The sequence below is a fragment of the Eurosta solidaginis genome, chromosome 5 (genome assembly GCF_040869045.1).
Source record: "Eurosta solidaginis isolate ZX-2024a chromosome 5, ASM4086904v1, whole genome shotgun sequence".
Taxonomy (NCBI): Eukaryota; Metazoa; Arthropoda; class Insecta; order Diptera; family Tephritidae; genus Eurosta; species Eurosta solidaginis.
Genome location: NC_090323.1, coordinates 227,640,753 through 227,662,715, shown reverse-complemented (window position 1 = coordinate 227,662,715; position 21,963 = coordinate 227,640,753). Strand labels below are relative to the sequence as shown.

At 40.4% G+C, this 21,963-nt stretch overlaps 1 protein-coding gene across 3 annotated transcripts in view; it reads left to right on the top strand.

Moving 5' to 3' along the window:
- The window catches only part of Vdup1 (arrestin family protein Vdup1), a 178,941-nt gene that overhangs the window by 136,071 nt on the left and 20,907 nt on the right, over nucleotides 1–21,963 (top strand). For all 3 annotated transcript variants that reach the window (XM_067788694.1, XM_067788693.1, XM_067788695.1), the window contains exon 2: nucleotides 17,976–18,547. In XM_067788694.1, coding sequence (XP_067644795.1) covers nucleotides 18,092–18,547 — 456 coding nt within the window. In that variant the 5' untranslated portion in view covers nucleotides 17,976–18,091. The remainder of the gene's footprint in view (nucleotides 1–17,975; nucleotides 18,548–21,963) is intronic.

Sequence of the window (21,963 nt, the reverse complement as noted above, 5' to 3'; positions counted from 1 at the left end):
TATTTTTTATTCACACGGCCCAATTATGTATAAATAGCGCCCACAAAATTGATCTTGGTATAGTTTATACTTAAAAAGCTGTGGAAATAATCTTAAGCTAAAATGTATTTTTGCAATTATATCGCAGTCTTGCTTGTCATGCTCATCTACCTTATGACTTACACGAATTCTGAATATCGCATGATGGATTCGAATATACGAAATGATCCTCATGTTGTCGCAATACTTTATGGTAACAATCTTCAATGTGTTGGTTCATTAGTCAGTATGACCAAGGCGATCTCAGCTGCAAAATGTGTGGGACATTATCCTGACTGTACAAATTACAAAGTTGCGGCTGGTGTGACGAATTTACGTGACGAACCTGCACAAATTCTCAATGTGGAAGATATAAAATATCCACATGCTCCTGTTCCCGGATCTTTGGATTTGCGTATTGCTGTGGTGGTAGTGGATGGAAGGTTTGACAATATCGGAACAATAATAGGATCAATAGAATATCGCCATTGCATATTTTCACGGGACAGATATATAGAGTTACTGGATGGGGTCAGCTAACTACAGGAAATGGGATAACTTCGAATATACTCCAATATACTTACCTTCATTTAATGGAAGAGGAAGTTCGTCGTTTGAGGGAAGTGGGATTTGTCAGGCAAACAATGACCAGAGAAGCATGTGCTGCGGCCGATAAATTTATTGGGGCACCGGGCGTTGTGAATGAAAAACTTTGTGCGGTGATGGTAGCTATTGAGGATGGTATAAGTTATTTTACATACACAAATGCTCCAATAAATATAGCCTTTTTAAATCGAGAGATAAGATGTTGATATAAATCGACTACTGAGTGGAAAATCACCAATACTCGGCTGAACACCCTATTTCATACACGTTGCAGCTCACGTCCAAGCATATAGAAATTATTCTAACATAGAGCTTTCTCGAAACGGCAGCTAAGATATGGTGATATTCCCATCAGCAGTCGAAATGGTATATTTATTTTTGTGTTATCTACAAATAAATGTTTATAATTGCGATTTAAAAAAAATTTTTTTGATTGTTGGTAGCAATGAGAGTGTGACACATGCAAATGCCTTAGATTGTGAGATCAATCTTTATTCCTAGCTTTAAGCTTTCCTCGTTAATGAATAGACCATGAGATAAAAAGAAAATTTCGGAATAAGTACTTTATGGCTCTTATGGCAAACTCCGTATAAAACAGCTGTTGCAATCAGCCCTATACAAATCAATGTATTCTGTTATTGATGCCATAGCATAACGCCTTAGTGATAACCATACCGTAGCAAAGCAATTTGTTTTTGGTTGAAGTACATAGCTGAGCCTAGCCTAGCAGTTCACCAATAATTAATTAATTTCTTTCAAAAATCAATAAATCGCTTGAAATAGGGGCAAATATCAAAAGATGTTTGGAATAGTTGGTGTTTTTAAAATTTGCTTATGAAGAAAAAACTTTGAAAAGCTGGAGCAGTATCGTTCCATACTATCATTGTAGCAGATTTTATGTACCCGAGCGACTCGGGATTTTACAGATACCGGGCTGTCATTTCAGTGTAACCCCATTTAACACGAATCGAAAGTGATTCTGATTCAAACGATCAATAAAAATATCTGAAAATATGGAATTGATAGCAAATTGTTAATCTAATAAGTTATCGTGTTGTGGTGACTAGTTCACCATGATATTTGTTCGATTTACCACTTTTGAGCTATTTTTATTCAAAAAATGCTTTTCGATTCTATGTAATTCAAAGAATCCATACAAGTTTCAGAACAAGATATCGGCAGACAACGTCTTGGTTATGAGGAATAAATTTACTACTCTTTACGAAACTTCACACACTTGTCGTTGGTGTGAGTAGTGATAGAACGATACGACTACTGATTGAGTAGTATCGATACTTTTCCAAAAAATAATCGAGTATTTCGTACTCGATGCTTTTTTCGAAGTACTGAGTAAGAGCAGCCGAGGCTGCCTTACTTTTGTGCAGTTTTATCTGGAGCAACCTCAGCATGAGCTTGCTCAGACTCCCCTGCCTCCATCACCGTGATGTTGGGATCCTCCGTCGCTATTCAGCAGAGCATCCTCCATCGACAAACTGCCCAGAGCCCCTGCGCAATTTGACTTGGCGGAAACCAGGCTTTCGGCGTCGGAGATTTCCGCTTCCACTTCGGGTGCCTCAATGTCCGTGTCTAAAGAGGCACTCGAAAGCGATGCGCGCTGTGCGTCCCTACGGTATACGTGAATTACGACCTCGCCGAGGCCGTAAAACACTCTTCCTTTGCTCCGTCTAAGGGGATCGAGAGCTTCCTTATTCAGGGCTAACACGACCTGTCTCCTAGGTCCTACAGTGTCCTCGACTTGGGTGACACTCCAGTCCTGCGTTGTGAGAGCCGGGTTCATCGGTTGCAGCATCCTGAGAATTCTCTCAGGTTCTGCTGGAACCGCTGGAACCCACGCCCTGGCCCTTGGCCGAGCCGGAATGTCCTTCCAGTCGACGACCTCGATAATGGCCCCGGGATAGACTTGTCCCAGCTTTGCGGCTGCTGCCTTGTACAGCGCAACAGACCTTGCGTCCTCGCAAGCGAATACCTTGATTTGGCCCTGGTACCATCCTGCATCAGAACCTCGCGGCGGACTACCCGGCGACTCCATCAGCACGTCGAGAATGGCGTTACCGATTTCATTCCGGACGTACGGCCACTGGTCTTTAGTGATTGCACCACGGTCATTCCCTCGGTCCAGGATTCCTATAAGGATCCGGCCTTTGGCTACCTCGGCAAAGCTGGGTTTGGCTACCGCGGGGTGATTCTGGTGCCTTTTCGGCGGTGGTTTGATATCCTCATCGGACCTTTGACGGTTATATGGGGTTGCACTTGTTGGCAGAGAACCCCGAAAATTCGGCAGTAGAGCTCGCGCCCTTTCCACCGAATTCCTGGCGTTATCTGACAGCGTTTCCAGCGGAACACCCTCATACCTTGACAGGACTTTTGCAGCCCTTCTCTTGTTCCAGTGGAACGATCCCTTGTGGGACTCTTCTTGAGAAGGGGTCCGACCGTAGTTGCCCTCGCAACTTGCCCTATATATACATTAGGGTGGGTAAAATTAGGGTGGGTCAAATTTATTATTGAAAAGGCACATCCAGTTTCTGAATCTATGGGTCATACTGAGTAATATTGTTCGTGGGACCATAGGTCTGAAATGAATATCAAGCCTCCCTAATTTTGTTAGCAAATTTTATATCCCAACCTCTACCACCTCCTTTTCTAGAAGAGGCAATCAACTGTTGGGATAACAACACCTGGTACTGAATTCGCCTTTCCTTGTACATATTTTCTCTGGAGTGAGTATATGAAAAGTTTTGATACGATAAAAGCAAGGCGAACCTTTTTTTTGACACATTATTTTCAGCCTTTTTCGGATGATTGATTTTTGTAGTTAATTAGGATGTAGTAACTTTTGCGAAACCATGTCAATTAAAAAATTTAAAATATTGTAACGAATCTAGGGAAATTCCGCTTATTTGAAACCTTCTGCTAACGTTCGAACGCGAAAGTGTTGAATAAATCACTCCAATATTTTGTATTGCAAAATGGTCTTTATCAGACTACTTGGGGAGTACTTCACAATAACACTTATACTTCACAACTAATTGCGTGTTTAAATCAAACTGATTACCGATTGCGATACTCTCCGTTGCTTCATTCGCATATTTCTACTAAGGTCTAGACGTTTGGCTTTCTAGAACTGCTGTATCTCCTGCTTGGTAATTGAGCTACATATATTTGTAGTTTATGTTTCTCTTATAGCCCTATGCATGTATATTAGGGTGGCCCAAAAAAACCAAAGTTTGTTTTAGAGACCAAGGGACCCTCCAATTTTGTTACATCTAACTAAAGATTAATATATGTTAATCCATGTTGCCAGGTCGCAGACCCAAATCAACCGGGTACCCCAATGCTTGCCCAACGACGCCCAGTCCCAAGGCCACAACAGCAGTTGCGTTCTAGTCCAGGCGTAGTCAACCGTAACTGGGTTGAGGAAGACTAGGACGTAACTGCTGTTGTGGCCTTGGGACTGGGCGTCCTTGGGCAAGCATTGGGGTACCCGGTTGATTTGGGTCTGCGACCTGGCAACATGGCGCAATGAAACCCCACTTACTCCCAGAGTGGCGAGGTCTCCCCCTATGCACTTCAGAATTCTGCAGTTAAACTGTAATGGACTAACTGGGAAGATCACGGAGATAGTCGATTTCATGAAGTGGCACAACATCCGCATTGCTGCGATTCAAGAGACTAAACTCACAGCAAGATCTGCACTGCAAACCTGTTCTGGGTATAATGTCCACAGAAAAGATCGCATGAACGGAAATGGAGGCGGCCTCGCGTTTATCATACACCACTCTGTGCAATATCATATATTTGATCCTGGCATCGACCACAGGGACAATGTCTTAGATACCGCCCTAATATCAGCGCCTTACTCACTGGCAACAATCGCATTATCTTAGGCGATTTCAATGCCCATCACGATCTATGGCATTCAAACTTGCGGGCGGACAGTGGTGAGATGTTGGCGGATCAAGTAGAAGAAACGACGTTCTGCACAATAAATGGAGACGCCCCCACACGTAAACTGCGTCAACTGGCAGCCGATGGTAACATTGTCATCCGACCACCTGCCTATACTTATTTCGCTCGAGCGTACCGCCGACTTCATCGTCACAGAAAAACGCACTTTCATAAACCTTAAAAAAGGAAAGTGGGACGAATACAAATCGTTTACAGACAACCTCTTTGCTGCCCTCCCTATCCCGACTGATGCCCGCCAAGGGTAGCGTGCCTTCCGCAAGGTCATTGAATCCACCTCGGCACGTTTCATTCCCGCCGGAAGAATTCCCGAAATTCTGCCCCACTTCCCGGCGGAGGCCGCAAATTTAGCGAGAGAACGTGACCTTATAAGACAGCTCGATCCAGGCGACCCCCAAATAAGGGATATAAACCAGGGATGCACCTTAACGTTAAGCTAATCGTTTATCAAAAAATTTCCACCGTTTCCGTTGAAACACTTCGAAATACTATCGATAAAGAAATTATCAAGATAAATTGTATCTCGTTTTTAACCGAAACGAAAAGCTTTCGTTAACGTTAAAAACGTTAACAAAAACGTGATACTTTATGTTTGAATTGTGCTGGCAATGCTATAGCCATGGTGAAGCCGTAAGGTGGTAACAACGAGCGCACATACACACACAAACTCCATATAATTTGTTTGTGTAATTCGTTGGTGGTAATGTCAAAAACACTCTGAGAAATGTTCGTACTGTCAAAATTCATGAGAAAAGTTGCAATCAGCTTGGCTATTGCTTTCACCTTTAATGACTCCGCCATCAATCAGCTTTGCCAGCATAGTTTGAAATTAATAATGAACATAAACGATTTGATTCCGTTTTGATATGACAGAAAACGAAACGAAATCATTTCGTTAATTTGACGTTTTTAACGTTAATAAACGAAACGAAATGACTTTGTTTCGTTTATTAACGTTAATTATCGTAACGAAATGATATCGGTTCGTTGGTTAAGCATGCCTGATATAAACCAACGCATCAGATTGCTTGTGGATGAACACAAGCGGGCGAAATGGGAGGAGCACCTAAGGGATTATAACCGCTCTGCTGGTTTGGGTAAGTTTTGGTCCACCGTAGAGTCCCTATTGAATCCGTCTAAGCACAATGACAAAGTTTCCATCGCCTTTGGATGCGAAAAAATGCGCGAGCGCTTTCTGCCGACAATATATAATGCATTCTACGGTCGACAAAGATAGACAGAGGCCCACAGACACGCACATAACCATAAATTCAGCGCGTCACCAATTACCATCACCGCCAAAGAGGTTGAGGATGCCATTGGTCACGCTAAACCATCCAAAGCAGTGGGCCCAGACGGCATAGCTATGCCGATGCTTAAAAGCCTAGGGGAAGAGTGTTTCAAATATTTAGCACATGTCTTCAACCTGTCTCTTTCCACCTTTGTCATACCCGAAAAATGTAAAATGGCCAAGGTGGTCCCGCTTCTAAAGCCTGGGAAACCAGCTAACATAGGAGAGTCGTATCGTTCGATATCTCTTCTATCGCCAGTAGCAAAGACGCTTGAAGCCACTTTGCTCCCCTACTTCCAAGCAAATTTGCAGCTAGCCTGTCATCAGGCTTCAGAAAGCTCCATAGCACCACCACCGCGCTAAATGCCATCAGCACCCAGATAAATTGCGGTTTAAATCAAAACCCCCACCATAGAACAGTACACGTTGGCTAGACCTATCAAAAGCTTTTCATACGGTCAACCATGGCACGTTACTGCAAGACCTGGAAGAGTCTACCCTTTCCACATGTCTTAATAGGTGGCCGCAAATTATCTGGGTGGTCGGCAGGCATCGGTGCAATTTAGAAATGAAACATCAAAACCAAGAAGAATTAAACAGCGGGTGCCACAGAGTGGTGTCCTATCCCCACTTTTGTTTAATTTCTACATATCTAAGCTACCTTCGCCACCAGAAGGAGTTACTATCGTTTCCTACGCCGATGACTGCACTATAATGGCCGCAGGCCCAGGCGCACAGATCGATGAGCATTGCAACAGAATAAACGGGTACCTCCCTGATCTCTCCGAATCCTGGCATTATCACCGACTAAATCTTCCGCGGCCTTATTTACAACATGGACGTCCCAAATATCGACCATTTTGAACATCCACGTCGATGGCACTACGCTACCGACTGTCCTACACCCCAAAATCTTGGGTGTGACGTTTGATCAGGATCTACATTTTGGTGAGCACGCAGCCGCAATTGTACCGAAAATCCAGAGCGGTAACAAAATCCTCAAATCCCTTGCTGGCAGTACTTGGGGAAAAGATAAAGAAATGCTCATTACTACATACAAAGCAATTGGCCAACCGATTATGTGCTACGCGTCACCCATATGGTCGTCAAGCCTAAAAATTACCCACTGGAAGAAGCTACAGGCCTGTCAAAATACTGCTCTCTTCTTATGTCCCCAGAACACCATCAACATGATGAGGCGAGAATACTCCCCATCAGGGAGAGAAACGAGATGCTAACCAAACAGTTCCTGTTGAATACCCAGAAACCTGGGCATCCCAACAGACATCTGATTGATGAGCCAACACCGCCTAGGGGCTTAAGGAGTCATCTCCGTAAGCATTTTGAGGAAATACGGCACCTGAGTACCTAGCCGCATGAAGCAAAAAACACAAGCAGGTCCTTGGTGAACTCCACAAACAGGCGTCGGACCTTTATGCCGGGAATTGCCCGGTGAATCCAGTACTCAAAGAAAAGTACCCAAAACTTGCGGAAGAGGAACGCATACTCCCCAGGGAAACACGTGTCACTCTTGCTCAACTTCGTTCTGGATACTGTAACAGGTTAAACTCTTACCTATCCAGAATCAACCCCGACATACAAAATGTATGCCCCGCTTGCAATGTGTCCCCACATGACACCAACCATCTCTTTAATTGTAATGTGGAACCAGCGCCTCTAACACCCCTTTCATTATGGTCCACTCCTGTTGTAACCGCAAGTTTCCTTGGACTCCCGTTAGAGGATATTGATGACAATTTGTGACCGGTCGCAGCTGTTAGGTGTGGCGAAGCACTGCTACAACAACAACAACAACAAGAGCCTTTTTGACATGAATGTGGCAGGGCTTTAGACAGGAATAAAGTGTCCGATCGTGGCCATGATCCCGCAGCATTGCCGCTTTCAAGAAGTTCGATAAAAAGAAAACGAAACAGAGATGATGTTAAACTTAGAAGGTATAAAAGAACCAATTGTTGTTCATTGGGACAGCAAAATCTCGCCTGACATTTTAGGTTCACAAAAGGTAGACAGACTAGCAGTGCTAGTTTCCTATGGTGATGGAAATGGAAACTGCTGGGGGTGCCAAAATTGGCTAGTGCATCAGGTACGAAAACTGGAGATGCAGTAGTTAAAACTCTTAAGACATGGCATCTCGATGATAAAGTCATTGGTATGGGCTTTGACACAACAAGCGTCAACACCGGTATGGAGAATGGTGTATGCAATTTCACTGAAAAACAGCTAAACAAAGAACTTCTATGCTTACCATGTCGCCATCACATAATGCAAATAATTTTGAGCAAGTTATTTACATTATGGTCGTTGAAGCTCTCCTGAAATATTTAAAAGGTTGAAGGAGTCATGGAATGAAGTTGATCGATCAGACCACACACCATTAATTTTCCAAAATCAAGGAGTTTATCATCTCACAAACAAGGAGAAAAAAAATTTGGATAGATTTATCCGTTTTTGGAGCACTTCTGTACGTGAAAAACTGGGTAGAGACTTCAATCAGCACCAATGCAGCTTTCAATGACCTAATGTTTTAGAAAGAGGCTGGGAAATACTGCGCAATTGATGAAGAGATAGCTAAACCATCAAAAAAAAGTTGCAGTCACATTTGTAGTACCTATGCGACGAGCTGGTCAGATTATCACTTTTTCCCACAAAAGTGAGTCATGAAACAAAGTAAGCATTGTGAATAAGATGTCTCTCTCTGCACCGGAGAGGATGATTAGAGGAAATGCCAATTTACTAAGTGATGAATGTGAATTGGCAGATTTTGCTAACAGTAGAACAATGTTGTTGTTTACTAAGCTAAACATTAAGCAAAGCTTTTTGGACAAACACCCAAGTGAATGGGAAAAGAAGCCAGTGTTTAAAGAGGCAAGAAATACAATTAATAAAATCAAAGTGGTCAGTGACATCGCCGAAAGAGGCGTTAAACTAATTCAAGATTTTAACAAACTCATAACAAATGATGAGGAGGAAAAACAGCCGACTGAACCAACAAAGAAGGTCGTTTTAGAAAGCCTACAGAAACCGACCACTTCCAAAGGAAAATATAACGACTTTATATTGATTATATATATTCACAATAAAATGTACTTATTTAAAGATGGTTCCTTATTTAAAACATGCATATATATTAAGGTTCTTGTTGCCTAACATGTCTAATCATTTTTTCAGAAATTTTAGAAAAAATTGCAGTTTTCAGATTTTAAACAGCATTGAGCACTGCCTTCCAAATGACCTATGACCCTGAAATTTTGACTCCTCACTTCTTTTATCAAATATAAAAGAATTGGAGGGTCCCTTGGCCTTAACATTCAACTTGAGTTCTTACTATAAGATGTTGAACCACACTAATGTGTATGGGTGAGTAACTACTTCTGCTGATGACTACATGTGTGTGCGTCAGTAATCTTTTCGTCGCCTTATATATATGTGTGTAAATGATGATTAATGTAGCTTGCTTTAATATTTGGTTGTTGTGCATTTATTTAGTGGTGTTAAAATTCGCCACAATATTGTGACGAATATTAGCAACGAATATTAGCAACTCTAAGCCGATACTAAGCAGTCACTTGTATCTGCATAAACAAATCAATCATTATGTCTACACATATGTACATACAAGAAGCGGCGAGATATGCACAAACACATGCATATATCTGAGATTCTCACAAAAGTATGCAATCACCGGTCGAAGTATCACTCACATATATGTGAAGCTATAAGCGTGCATCTGTAGTTTATAGCTGGTGAGGTTATAGCTGGTAAACAAGTAGTCAATTCTAGAAGGAGAAATGCCTAGAAGTATGCCGACGAGGAAACCGAAGAGTATAAAAGCAGCACCCGCTGAGGCATGGGCAATCAGTTTGATTTAAATAGCAATTGGTTGTGAAGTGCTCTAATAAAGACCATTTTGCATTATTGAGTGTTGGAGTTGTTTATGGGAAAGTTTAGCGATTCGAACGTTTGCAGAAGGTTGGAAATAAGCGGAATTTCCCTAAATTCGTTACAATTGGTGTCAGAAGGGGAATTGTTGAATAAATTCCGAAGATTTTGAATACAACAAGGACATGGCAAAGTGTAGTGAATTGAAGATCCAGCAACTGAAGAAGGGGTTGGAGAGCCGTGGATTGAGTACAACTGGCAATAAACTCGAACTTCAGGCACGACTAGGAGGGCAAAGGAATTAGAAGGAATTAGTGGTTTCAACAGCATGGGTGGTCTTAATAACAAAGCTGGAGGGGATGAGCAAGAGCGAGTAAAATGTAGAGATCGAGAGCTAGCTCTAGCTATTGAATGTTCTGCGATATCTGTGCCGCATGTTGGAAGGAAATCAAGCAGACCTACCGTCAGAGGGAATGTGGATGGCAAAGAACGTGTACTGACTGTAGATACGGGCGCATCTCATTCCTTGATTCGATCTGATTTGGTCAACAGGAGAGTAAAGCCGTTACCTGGAGCAAGGTTGCGTACGGTCACTGACGAGTATAACCAAGTCCGGGGAGAAGTGATCTGTGAACCCTTCAAAAAACGCGAGTACTCTATAAATAATGTAAGGAATACTCCTTTGGGAGTATAGGACTGCTCCAAATCTAATCTGTATTCATACAAAAAATGTGCTCCAATTAACATTGCGATGTCCTAGGAGAGGAGTAGGTGATCCCACTCTCGCTTTGTTTGTGAGTATTCCATAGAGTACATACGTGAGAGTACATTCCAAAGTACTTTCACTGTAGTACTCCATGGAGCACCCACAGAGGATCAGGGCTGTAAAATGATTCAATCAATACAGTTATAAATCAAGACTGATTCATTTTACAAATATGATTAGTTGATTTCAAATATATAAGCCAAGTTTGAATGCGATTTCATGTTTTCCATTCAAAAATTCTGTTAGTGATTGCATGACTGTAAAAAAGCATTCAGTTTGATTGTGAGTGCATCGAGAGCACTCCCACTCACGAGTGATTGCAAAATTTGTTGACTGCAATCACCTTTTCATTCAGTTCCATTGAAATTTTCGTTTTCAGGGTTGATACTTTCGTACTTTTGATGGTTAACATATCTGTGATTGGTTTGAAGTTGTCAAAATAGTTATAAATAACCGGACTGCCATATTTCATTTAAAATATTACTTCTAAAAAGTTGTATTCGGTGGATTTTGCTTCAAAGGAATTAAACCCAATAAAATGTGTTTTAATTCCGATTGGAAGAAATCAGACATACGAATTTGAGAGTCAAAATATTCAAAAAACTAAATTGGAATATAATATTACCTACAACAAAATAATATTTAGTCATAAGGTCAAAAATTGGCTTTCGCATTCAATAACTACGGTGAATCTGACTCAATGTTTTGACATTTTGTATTTTAATAAAGTTCTTTACTGATTTCTATTAAATTAAGCATTATTTTTCAAGGAGGTTAATGGAAATCAATTGCCACATAAAATGTGTATTTTATAAAGTGCATTTCAATGGTGTTTTTGAAGTGAAAGTGTAGAAAAAAGCATTTAAAAATTCGAAGCGGTAGGCGTCAAGAAGCAATGCACAGTGTTTTATTTCAGAAAAAAGTCTAAGCAAATTCGGGGTGATACGATACATACAATGAAAGTTTTGGAGTGTGCTACATTGGATGTGGAATAACTCTGAGGAGCCACTACATATATGCTTATTTTAATATAATTATATTTTTAATACCGTGAATTAAACATGTGTTTAATTTTATGAATCGAAGGGAGAGCGAAAATTTTAGTTTAATTTATGCCTTACAAAAAGTGTTTATTGGAGTGACCGATTAACAACGTCAGGCGAAATTCGTCTATTTTCGTCCTCCAATACATTTTATTACTGTTGTAAATTTTATAATAAGCTACTCAAGGGACCACTTTAGCTAAACGGCATTCATTATTAATTATTAAAAAATTCGTATTTATTTTTGTTCGTGTTAACATACATCATGTGTAAAAATTGCCGCTAGAATGAATTTGTGATACTAACGATTGTACACAAAACCGTCGATGTTGTTTTAGCAGTGCTTCGCCCCATCCAACAGGTGCGACCACCTAAAAATTGGCATCAATATCCTAGGAAACCTGTAGTTTCAACAGGGATGGATATAGTGAAAGGGGTGTTAGAGGCGTTGGTTCCACATTGCAATTAAAGAGATGGTTGGTGCCATGTGGGGACAGGTTGCAGGCAGGACATACATTTTGTATGTCGCGGTTGATCCTGAATAGGTAAGCGTTTAACCTGTTACAGTATCCAGATCGAAGTTGAGCTAGAGTGACGCGGGTCTCCCGAGCGAGATTGTTTTCCTCTTCTGCGACTTCAGTATAATTATCTTTAAGAAAGGGGTTCGCCGGGTAATTTCTGGCATAGAGGTCTGACGATTTTTTGTGGATACCTCTGAGGACCTGTTTATGTTTTTCTTCTAAATACGTTTGAGTTCTCAGGTGCCGTATTGATGGTTGGGCCGGGATCTGTAGATATTATCGTAATTTCGTGTGCGGAGGATACAATGGCCACTCCTTCTGGTGGCAAAAGGAGCTTCTATATGTAGAAGTTTGTTGTTTAATTCTTCTTGGATTAGATGTTGCGTTCCTGAATTGCACCGATGCTTACCTACCAGATAATATGCGGTGCACCCTTTGAGACTTGGAAGAAGGGAAACTTTTTGAGAGTTTTGATTAGTCTATGTTCTTCGATAGTTTCGAAACAAAAAATAAACCCTCAATAATATCGATTGTTACAAGTTACAAAGCTCCACCTTCCACCATTTTGATCTACTACAATCTGTTTTTTTTTTATTTTTCATATTTGTCGAATTTGCTACGTTGTGATAGCAGAAGAACGGTCATGTTTTTTTACTGTCAAAACCAAAACAAAAAATTAAATATAAAAAATTTTAATTATTTGACAACCCAATAAGCATTTTTATCAATGTTAATTTCGAATTCATTTGAGAGCTAACCTTATTCTTAAATCTCCTATATTATTTAGTTTTCAAGTACATCTAAAATCACAGTAACACAAATTGTACACAGAAGTTTAATGGACCCACAATTTAACTTTTTAAATATAACGTTTTTAACAAAAAATAGTTAAAAGAGAAAGCACTTCGAATATAATCAAAATAAAATGCATACTCAAATTTTCAAAAATATTTCACCCAACCAAATATGTTTAAATTTTTTAAAAATCCATATTATCTTGTGCCGCAAACTTTGCAGAAATAATAATTTGCATTTTCTTGGTGCTTTTATGAATTTCATTAATTATACAATGAATTTTTAAATGAAAATGTTGTAACATTAACTATGAAATCCGAAACTCCAAGAAAACGGACTATATTTTTGTATCTAAAAGCCTTCCAATAAAGCAATAATGAAATAATAATTTTGATGTTGTATTGAAGCTTTGTTCCAAATAGAAAACACCTTTAAAATTCATTTCAATCAATTAATTTTATTGAAGCAATCCTTTTCAAATTCTATATTAGTTGAGTCCTTTTCCTTTTAGATGGGAAAAAATTCAGTTGGATTTAGTTAACACTCCAGCAATAACAAGATTAGCAGCTATTCGAAGTTTCAGTAATGTGGATTTAGCGGTCCAGGATTTAAGCGATATGGAAATACATTCTTTAGGGGAAGTGCCACATCCCCTTTCCCAATCCCGCCTGTTTTTCTAAAATGTTTTAGTAGTGATGTTTTTCAACAAGCTGCCTCGCATCATTGCCTTCAGAGATATTTTTTAAACGGTGCGCCCAAAAACAGTACTGAACTGCGTGTGGGGTTCTTTTCATTAAAAATTTAAGTGCTATTAGATTGGGTAGGTTTTTACTTTATACAAACTATATATGTATTTCTATTCTGGATTTTGTTGATATTTTGTTTATAGAGGTTTAAAATATTTGTAGTGTTTTAACTGACATTATCTGTAAATTTGTAACAAACATATTTTTAATAAAAAACCTTTTTTTTTAGTGTTTTATTATAAAATTCGTAACTGGTTGGGTCCCTGGCGTGTACAAAAAAATCTTAAAAAATGCAAGAATTTTTGTTTTTTGCAAATAAGTATCTCCTTCGAGAAAATTTCGATTTCGAATTTTGACACCTCTCCCAACATTCTTGGAGGTATTTTAGCATTCGACCGCCAATGTGGTTTTCTCGTATTCTGCTATTGCAGTAGACGATAGGATTGTATATACATGTGTATGCAAGGTGTCCTAAAATAGATCGGCCAAAGTTCAAATATTTTCCGAAAAGCCCGTCTCTAATGTTTCTTAAACAAAAAACAAGCTGCAAATTAATGTTTGAGTAAACTTTCTGAAAAAGTTTTTTCTTAAATGATGTAAAAGATAGATAATCAAATTGAGGATTAACATTTTCTTTCTTTCAGATATTTTGTTCCATTGTTTATTGGGAAAAAAGAAGGTAGTATGAAAGACAGGAATGTTCAACCTGCCGAAAATAATACTTTTTTTTTCTGTTTTACATTGCGCTTTTTCAAATTGTCATGTTTAACGCTATTGAGCAAGTTGTTTCAACTATTCTTATCCTTAAGAACGTCATAAACATTTTTTAATAAATTTTTAAATTTCAACTTTCATAAAAAGGAACTTACATTTTTTCGTACTATTTTAGGGAGTATTAGAGCATTTTTGTAGCAAGTGATTGGTACTGAATGCATGACTTCACACACCAAAAATGTGAAATCACCTGAGTGCACTCATTGATTTCAGTATATTTATTTCTGCAGTTTGATTTAGCATTCTTTTCAATTGCATGCGGTGCTGAATGAAATCCTTATTTCTCAGCATGATTGCAGAATTAAAAAATTTAAAGCATAATTCTCGTATGAAGAAAAAATTGTGAAATACTGATTGTAGAAAAGCACTAATTTCAAAAAGCAAATGATTTCATTCTTCAACAGCTCTGCAGAGGATCATATGCCAAAGTACTATAGAGGAATTGTGTTGTCGGAAAGAATTATCGGAGTGAATTTAATTTAAAATGAAAGTAAATGAAGAGGGGCAATACAACTTTTATATTTTATACTACGAATATTCTTATGTTATTTAGCATTTGCGTGAATAAAGAAACTAATATTTCTCTATACTATAGTATGTATACATAAAACCAGTGCGCTGTTGCATTTTATCAGAGTTGCCATAGTAAAATTTTATTATCAGTTATTTGTATGCAATATTTTACTTTTGGCAACTCTGTTCGATCGTCATCGTGTTGTGATCACGGTCGTTAAAAAACGAGCAATGATCGGCTGATGGTGGTCCGCAAACGCATTGCAAAGGAGTATTGTTAGAGTACTCCAACATGAAGAAAATAGAACACGTAATCCAACAATTTTTGCAGGGAAGTCTTAATTGGGAAAGTCATGGTTCTACACAAATTCGTTGTGGCGGAGATTATTGATGAAGTCATATTGGGAGTGGACTTCTTAGATGACCATGACATCAGGATCGATATGCAGAGAATGGTTATGCGTTATAAGAACCAGGATTCCCCACTTAACTTCAGTTTGGAGAAAGGGTTCAGCAGTAATCGAGCACTGGTGGAGAAGACTCGACAAAGACCACGCAAGTCTAAGGTAAAGGTTGATGGATCGAATGGGCCAAATAAAGCGAAATCAAAAGTACCTGCGAGAGAAACACTGGCATTGACAAAACCAAATGGACGCACAAAAACGAAGGAAATAATTTCCCAATATGAATGCGAGGGTAGTTTCAAGCCAGGGTGCACTACTGTTGTGATGCGTGGGAACGACACTGATTATGCGACGCCAATCCGTCAAGCGCAAGCTCTACGAAGTAGATCATTGGCCAAACAACAGAGTGTGAGGGAACGAATCAGGATAATGAGTACTACGATGAAACACAGATACGACAAGAACAATAATTCGGAAGGTTTCCGGGAGGGAAATTTGGTGCTGCTATACAACCCTCACCGGTGGAAAGGTGTTCCATCCAAATTTTGGTGCAATTGGGAAGGCCCGTACAAAGTTGTGAAGAAGATCAGTGATACCATCTACCGCATACAAACCATTGGCAAACCACGAAATAGAAGGATGGTTCATTTGGAGATGCTAGCGGCGTTTAGATCAGGAAATTTGTCTAATCGGGACGATCAGACTTAGGTGGAGAGCAGTGTGATGAATATTAACATACTAAGGCATACTATCATCTCTAAGCCGATACTAAGCAGTCGCTTGTATCTACATAAACAAATCAATCATTATGTCTACACATATGTACATACAAAAAACGGAGAGATATGCACAAACACATGCATATATCTGAGATATTCACAAAAGTATGCAATTATCGGTCAAAGTATCACTCACATATACACGCGCATATGATTTGCGTGAAATTCGATGCAGTGGTGCCTCTTTGCCTAAGGTAATATTTGTGAATCCTTTCATTCGGGGAAGTGGGCAAGAAGCCGACCAATTCTAAAAAATCTAATTATCGGTACCATTTGCTCCAAATTTAGTAGAGGTGTTCCTTTTTTACAAGCTTAACATTTGTAAAACTTTCTAGGATTTGGGATGTGAACCAAGGGCCAACCTGTTCCAAAAATCTCTTAATAGTGCGATTTATTTGAAATGTATTGTTGAGGCAACCTTTCAAAAGGGGAATGTAAGAGATAAGAAGCGGTAATTGGAGAAGGGGGAGGGGAAGAAAAAAGGGGAGAATTCAACTCAAGAAGAGAATGTTAAGTAAAACACCTTCTACTAACGTTCGTATCGCTAAATTGTCGAATAAATAACTCCAATATTCAATAATGCAAAATGGTCTTTATTAAAATACTTTGAAAATACTTCACAAAAACACTTATACTTCGCAACCAATAGCGTGCTTAAATCAAACTGATTACTGACTATGTACACTCTTATCACGTGGAAATTCATGCCATTACACGGTCCATGTACACACAAATTCGATGGAAAAATAAGTTGGGTTACCTTCTCTTTAGGTTAGCGCGGAGGGCGCCGCCTCCATATTGTTGAGCTTGTACGGTTTATGATGATTGTCTGGGCGGTCTTTTCCGCCAGGCACACATTCGAGACAAATTAAAAACTCTACTTTTTCTTTTAAAGTTAACTCACGTTTATTTTAATGAATAACTTTTTTGACGAGCACGTCCGAAATGTATAGCTGCCAAATTTATAATCATAGCCGGTCTTTTTCTGCCGAGCCGAATTGCTCTGTTTCCAAGTTGTTCCAACACCTGTTGTTCGTTCACAGTAGACAACGAGTGTTGCAGAAATTTGGAAACAGGGTGACATTTTTATTATTTGTTAAGGCTGCTGTTACAACTACTCAGCTTGTGCTGCTTTTATACTCTCTGTTTTCTCGTTCATCCATTTCTTCTAAGGTCTACTAACTTTGCGAACTTCATGATTGGTTACCAGCCATATATGTACATGTATATTTGTAATTTATAGTCTCTCGCATAGCCATATGCGTGTGTATATGTGAGTACCACTTCGGCTGATGGTGAGTATCTCTCTGCTGCCTTGTATGTACATGTGTACATGATGATTAATGTGTTTATGTAGCTTGCTTTAATGTTTTTTGTTGTTGCGCATTTATTTAGTGATGTGAAAATTTACCACTGTATGTTCTCGAAGCGCCCGATCCATCGAAGAGCTAATTATTGGAAGACATTTGCCGCTTATCTACGTAGGTCGTTGGTTTGACGGGTTCCTCGTCGAGCCGTATGAGCTGCTGGTTGGCCACCAGCATTCACAGTAGAGGAGATAATACCGCGCGTTCGATCTTGGTACCAGTTACCAAGCTCCTCAACCTCCACTTCTGCATTTTACATTTATAGATTTTCAACAGATACCTCCATTAATCCCTGCACGCTTCGCTTTCCACGATCTTTGTCGGCTTGAACATTGCTTTTGCCTGTTTTCTAAGAAGATTCCACTCCTTTCCTCACAATTTGAACGTAATATAAGTCCTCAGGAATTAGTTTTTATTCAGTTAGAGAAAAACAACAATCTTAATGTGTGCTTTTGTTTTGTTTTACAGTGATACTATATACGACAACATCAAGACCAGCAGCACACGACACATAGTTGCACAGAAACTGCGCTTCCACATACAAATCTCAGAAAGGAATGCAATGCAAATATAACTAACAGACAATGCCACGAAAATTGTTAAAATTTCTTATTATTTTTGATAATACATCATTGCTGTACTTTCCGGGTCAATTTTTATCCGGTCGAGTACTTATCGAATTACAAGATGATACGCCAGCGTTGGGTCTACATTTTCATGTTGTAGGCGAAGGTGTAGTACGTGCGGGTACAGCACGTCAAGAACGCACTTATGACAAAGAAAATTATATTGACTTCCGAATGCGACTTTTGGGTGATGTGGATCAGGGTCCATCAGTACTATCGCCCGGTATACATAGTTTTCCTTTCAAACTTGGTCTACCAGTTGGATTACCGTCAACGTTTTTGGGTCGCTATGGTTGGATACAATACTACTGTAAGGCGGCGTTACGAGAACCTAACGGTCTTATACACAAAAATCATCAAGTATTTATTGTGATGAATCCGATCGATCTCAATTTAGAGAGACCCATATTGGCGGTAAGTTAAATATGTATATCTTTCTCCTTCCACCGTTTTCATTTCATTATTTTGTAAACATCTCATGCTCACAGTATGAGGGAATCCTGAATATGAGCGTAAGCTTAGTTTTTTAAGTGATAGCATACCATGGGGGATATGAAAAGATCGAATTAACGTGAATACTCGTACATACCTGCAGTCGTCGGCCTAACTTTACGATGCACTCGAGTTCAAGCACGTCTGACTGTGACCAAGGTATATTGATAATGTGAGTAGTCACACCATTACCTTGGTGTGGTTAGAAGTCTATCTAACACCTCTTCCCACCTATGGGCCATGGCACCCGGTTACAATGCAATGGCGGCCGCCGTGGTGTGGTGGTAGCGTACTCCGCCTAACACATCGAAAATCCTGGGTTCACGCCCCGGACAAGGCAACATCAACATTTTAGAAACACGTTTTTTCAATTAGAAGAAAGCTTTTACAAGCGGGGTCGCCCCTCGGCAGTGATTTGACAAGCACTCCGAGCATATTTATGCCATAAAAAAGTTTCCCAGCTGCCGTTCGCGGTCGGCAAAAAACATGTAGGCAAATTGCAAGAGAAGAGTGGCATAAAATCTCTTCGGAGGTTGTCGAGCCTTACATTTATTTATTTAACTCTTACCGCATCCGGATATCAACCACAGCCCCCACGATGCTCCCGAAGGGCCTACCCCAGTGTGCAGAAACGAATGCTCCGAGGGCTATATGCTTCCCGTGGTACCATCTTTAGAGTCTTGGTCGAACTTTCGTAGCAGAAGCTACAAATGGTTGAGTATCCACTTCCTCCGGATCGGTTGTCTAGAAAAATAAAGATAAAAAATGAAAACAAAAATAAAACTGAGATGAGGTAAGGTTAGGACATCAAACACCTTAAATACCACCATCTATTACACTGCGTCTCATCCTCCGTTTGAAAACATACCATGGAGGATATCTGTAAAAAACGATGACAAATGTTTGAGCCGACTATAATACGCCGATAATAAACCAATAAAAAGCCGATAACAAGCAGATAACTCTAAGGTAATAATTCGCTGCCGATAATAAAACAATATCTTGTCGGTATCGGTTGGTATCAATTCGAAGACGCTGAAGCTCTTCTCAAAAATAACCGGAATCACTTATTGGTTCTGATAAAGTTACCTCTGGACAACAAATTTTCCACAAGAATCCCAGAGAGGAACGAGTGGGCAAACGGCAGGGAGCCGGGATATCACGAAATCTCCGTTTTTACAGATGGCTCTAAACTGAACAACAGAGTGTTTTTCAGGCTGAACTTATAGGTATCTGGGAAGCAGCCCTCTATCTTGCTAACCTGCAGGTGACCAATTCTATATCAATTTTCTCGGACAGCTAAGCTGCCATAAAATCCCAATGCAATGCAGTAGCACCTCGTCACTAGTGGCGTTCAAGAGCAGAGAAACCCTCAACAAGCTAGCTGATAAATGAAACCTGAGCATTATATGGGTTCCTGGTCACTGTGACATCTCAGGAAACTGCGCTGCGGATGAGCTAGCTAGGGAAGGCACCAACCTGCAAACAATAACCTCCGCTGGTTGCGCCAGCCCTCCTCTAAATACGTGCAAGCACTGCTTGCGATCTCTATTCACGGATCAAGCAAACGCCAGATGGGCCATGGAACCTACATGTAGAATATCCAAGCAAATCTGGCCTAAGCTGGATGAAAAGAGATCGCAATCGGTGATACTGTTAAACCGTATCTCTATAAGCCCACTAGTGGGCCTTCTTACAGGTCACTGTCTCATGCGCACTCATGGTGCCTATATCGGCCTACAGACAAATGACTTCTGCTGCAGCTGTAGGGATGAGGAGGAGATAGAAAGCGTGGAGCACTATCTGTGCCACTGTCCCGCACTGTCAAAAACCAGGTACCTATGCCTCCACAGACACTCCTTTGGCGGTCTTGCGGAGCTTGAATCTGCACACGCAAACGACATCTTGCGTTTCATCAGGCAAACGCGCTGGTTTAGCCTCACTGGGGTCTAACATTCTTCGGAAGTAGGGAAATAGGAAATAGGGGCCGCGCGTGGTAGCACAACGAGCCACACCTGCTTACGTGAGTCTCCGCTTGGACAGCGGAGGCAACCACACCTAACCTAACCTAACCTACCTCTGTTGTGGTTTAACTTCAACCCGTGGGCAATGTCTAGTTAACTTAAAGGCTTTACTTTCCTAAACGTACATATGTTTGTTTACATTTTGAACTTCACAGGCACTTGGTACTCACGATTTTCTTGCAGTCCTTATCTCCATTGTTATTACACTCCCCCGTCTTCTCTTTATTTTCCGAATTTGCCTTTTATTTATTCGCTTCCGTCTCCCCTTCCAGTGGCAATTTATTGTGCTAACAATGCTTCGCCCCATTCAACGGGTGCGACCAATCACAAATTTTCATCAAAGTCCTCTAACGGGAGTCGAAGGAAACTAACAGTTTCAACATGGGTGAACCAAAGAAAAGTGTCCGTTAGTGGTGTAGGTTCCACATTGCAATTCAAAAGATGGGTGGTATTATGTGGGGACACATCGCATGCAGGAGATACATTACGTATGTCGGGGTTGATGCTGGACAAGCATCCAGAACGAAATTTGGCCAGGTTGACTTATGTCCCCCTTGGTAGTCTGCTTTCTTATTTTGCAAAAGTAGGATAGTGTATATCGATAACGGGGCTCACTGTTTTCCGAGTCGGGGCTAGATCAAGCAGTTGTTTGCTGGGGTATCCTGGTTTGTTACAACTAAGCACTGTCTGTTCATTTCGTTTTATTCTTTAATGTCGAGCTCTCTTGCCAAGATGATGTTCAGAGGTCATAAAAAAAATACATCTTCTGCCAGCTCTGAGTGCCGCATTTTGGCAGGCCTGCAGCCTTTTCAAGTATGTGTTTTAAGACCAGGCGACCAGACCAATTGCTTGGTAAGTGGTTAGCAGCGTTTATTTATCCTTTTCTCAAGTCCTGCTGGCAAGCGACTTGAGAACTTTGTTGCGGCTTTGTGCTTTAGACACAGTTTCGGAGGCATGTGCCTTGAAGGTAAGAGTGCTATCGAATGTTACTCCACAGAGTAAACAGAGTGGCCCTGGACTTGATCGGTGATAGTACCAGATCGCACGAGGCGAAGAAAGCATGTATAGTGCAGTCATCGGCATAGGAAATGATGGTAACTCCTTCTGGTGAGAAAGGCAGCTTGAATATGTTGAAATTAAACAGAAGAGGGGACAGGACACCACACTGTGGCACTCCCTGTTAAATTCCTATAGGTTTTGAAGTTCTGTTCCTAAATTGAACTGGCGCTTTCCGCCCATTCTGGTATCTTGCGGCCCATTTTTTTAGACAAGGGGGAAGGAGTGGACCTTCTATGCACTGTCCGTAATAGATCT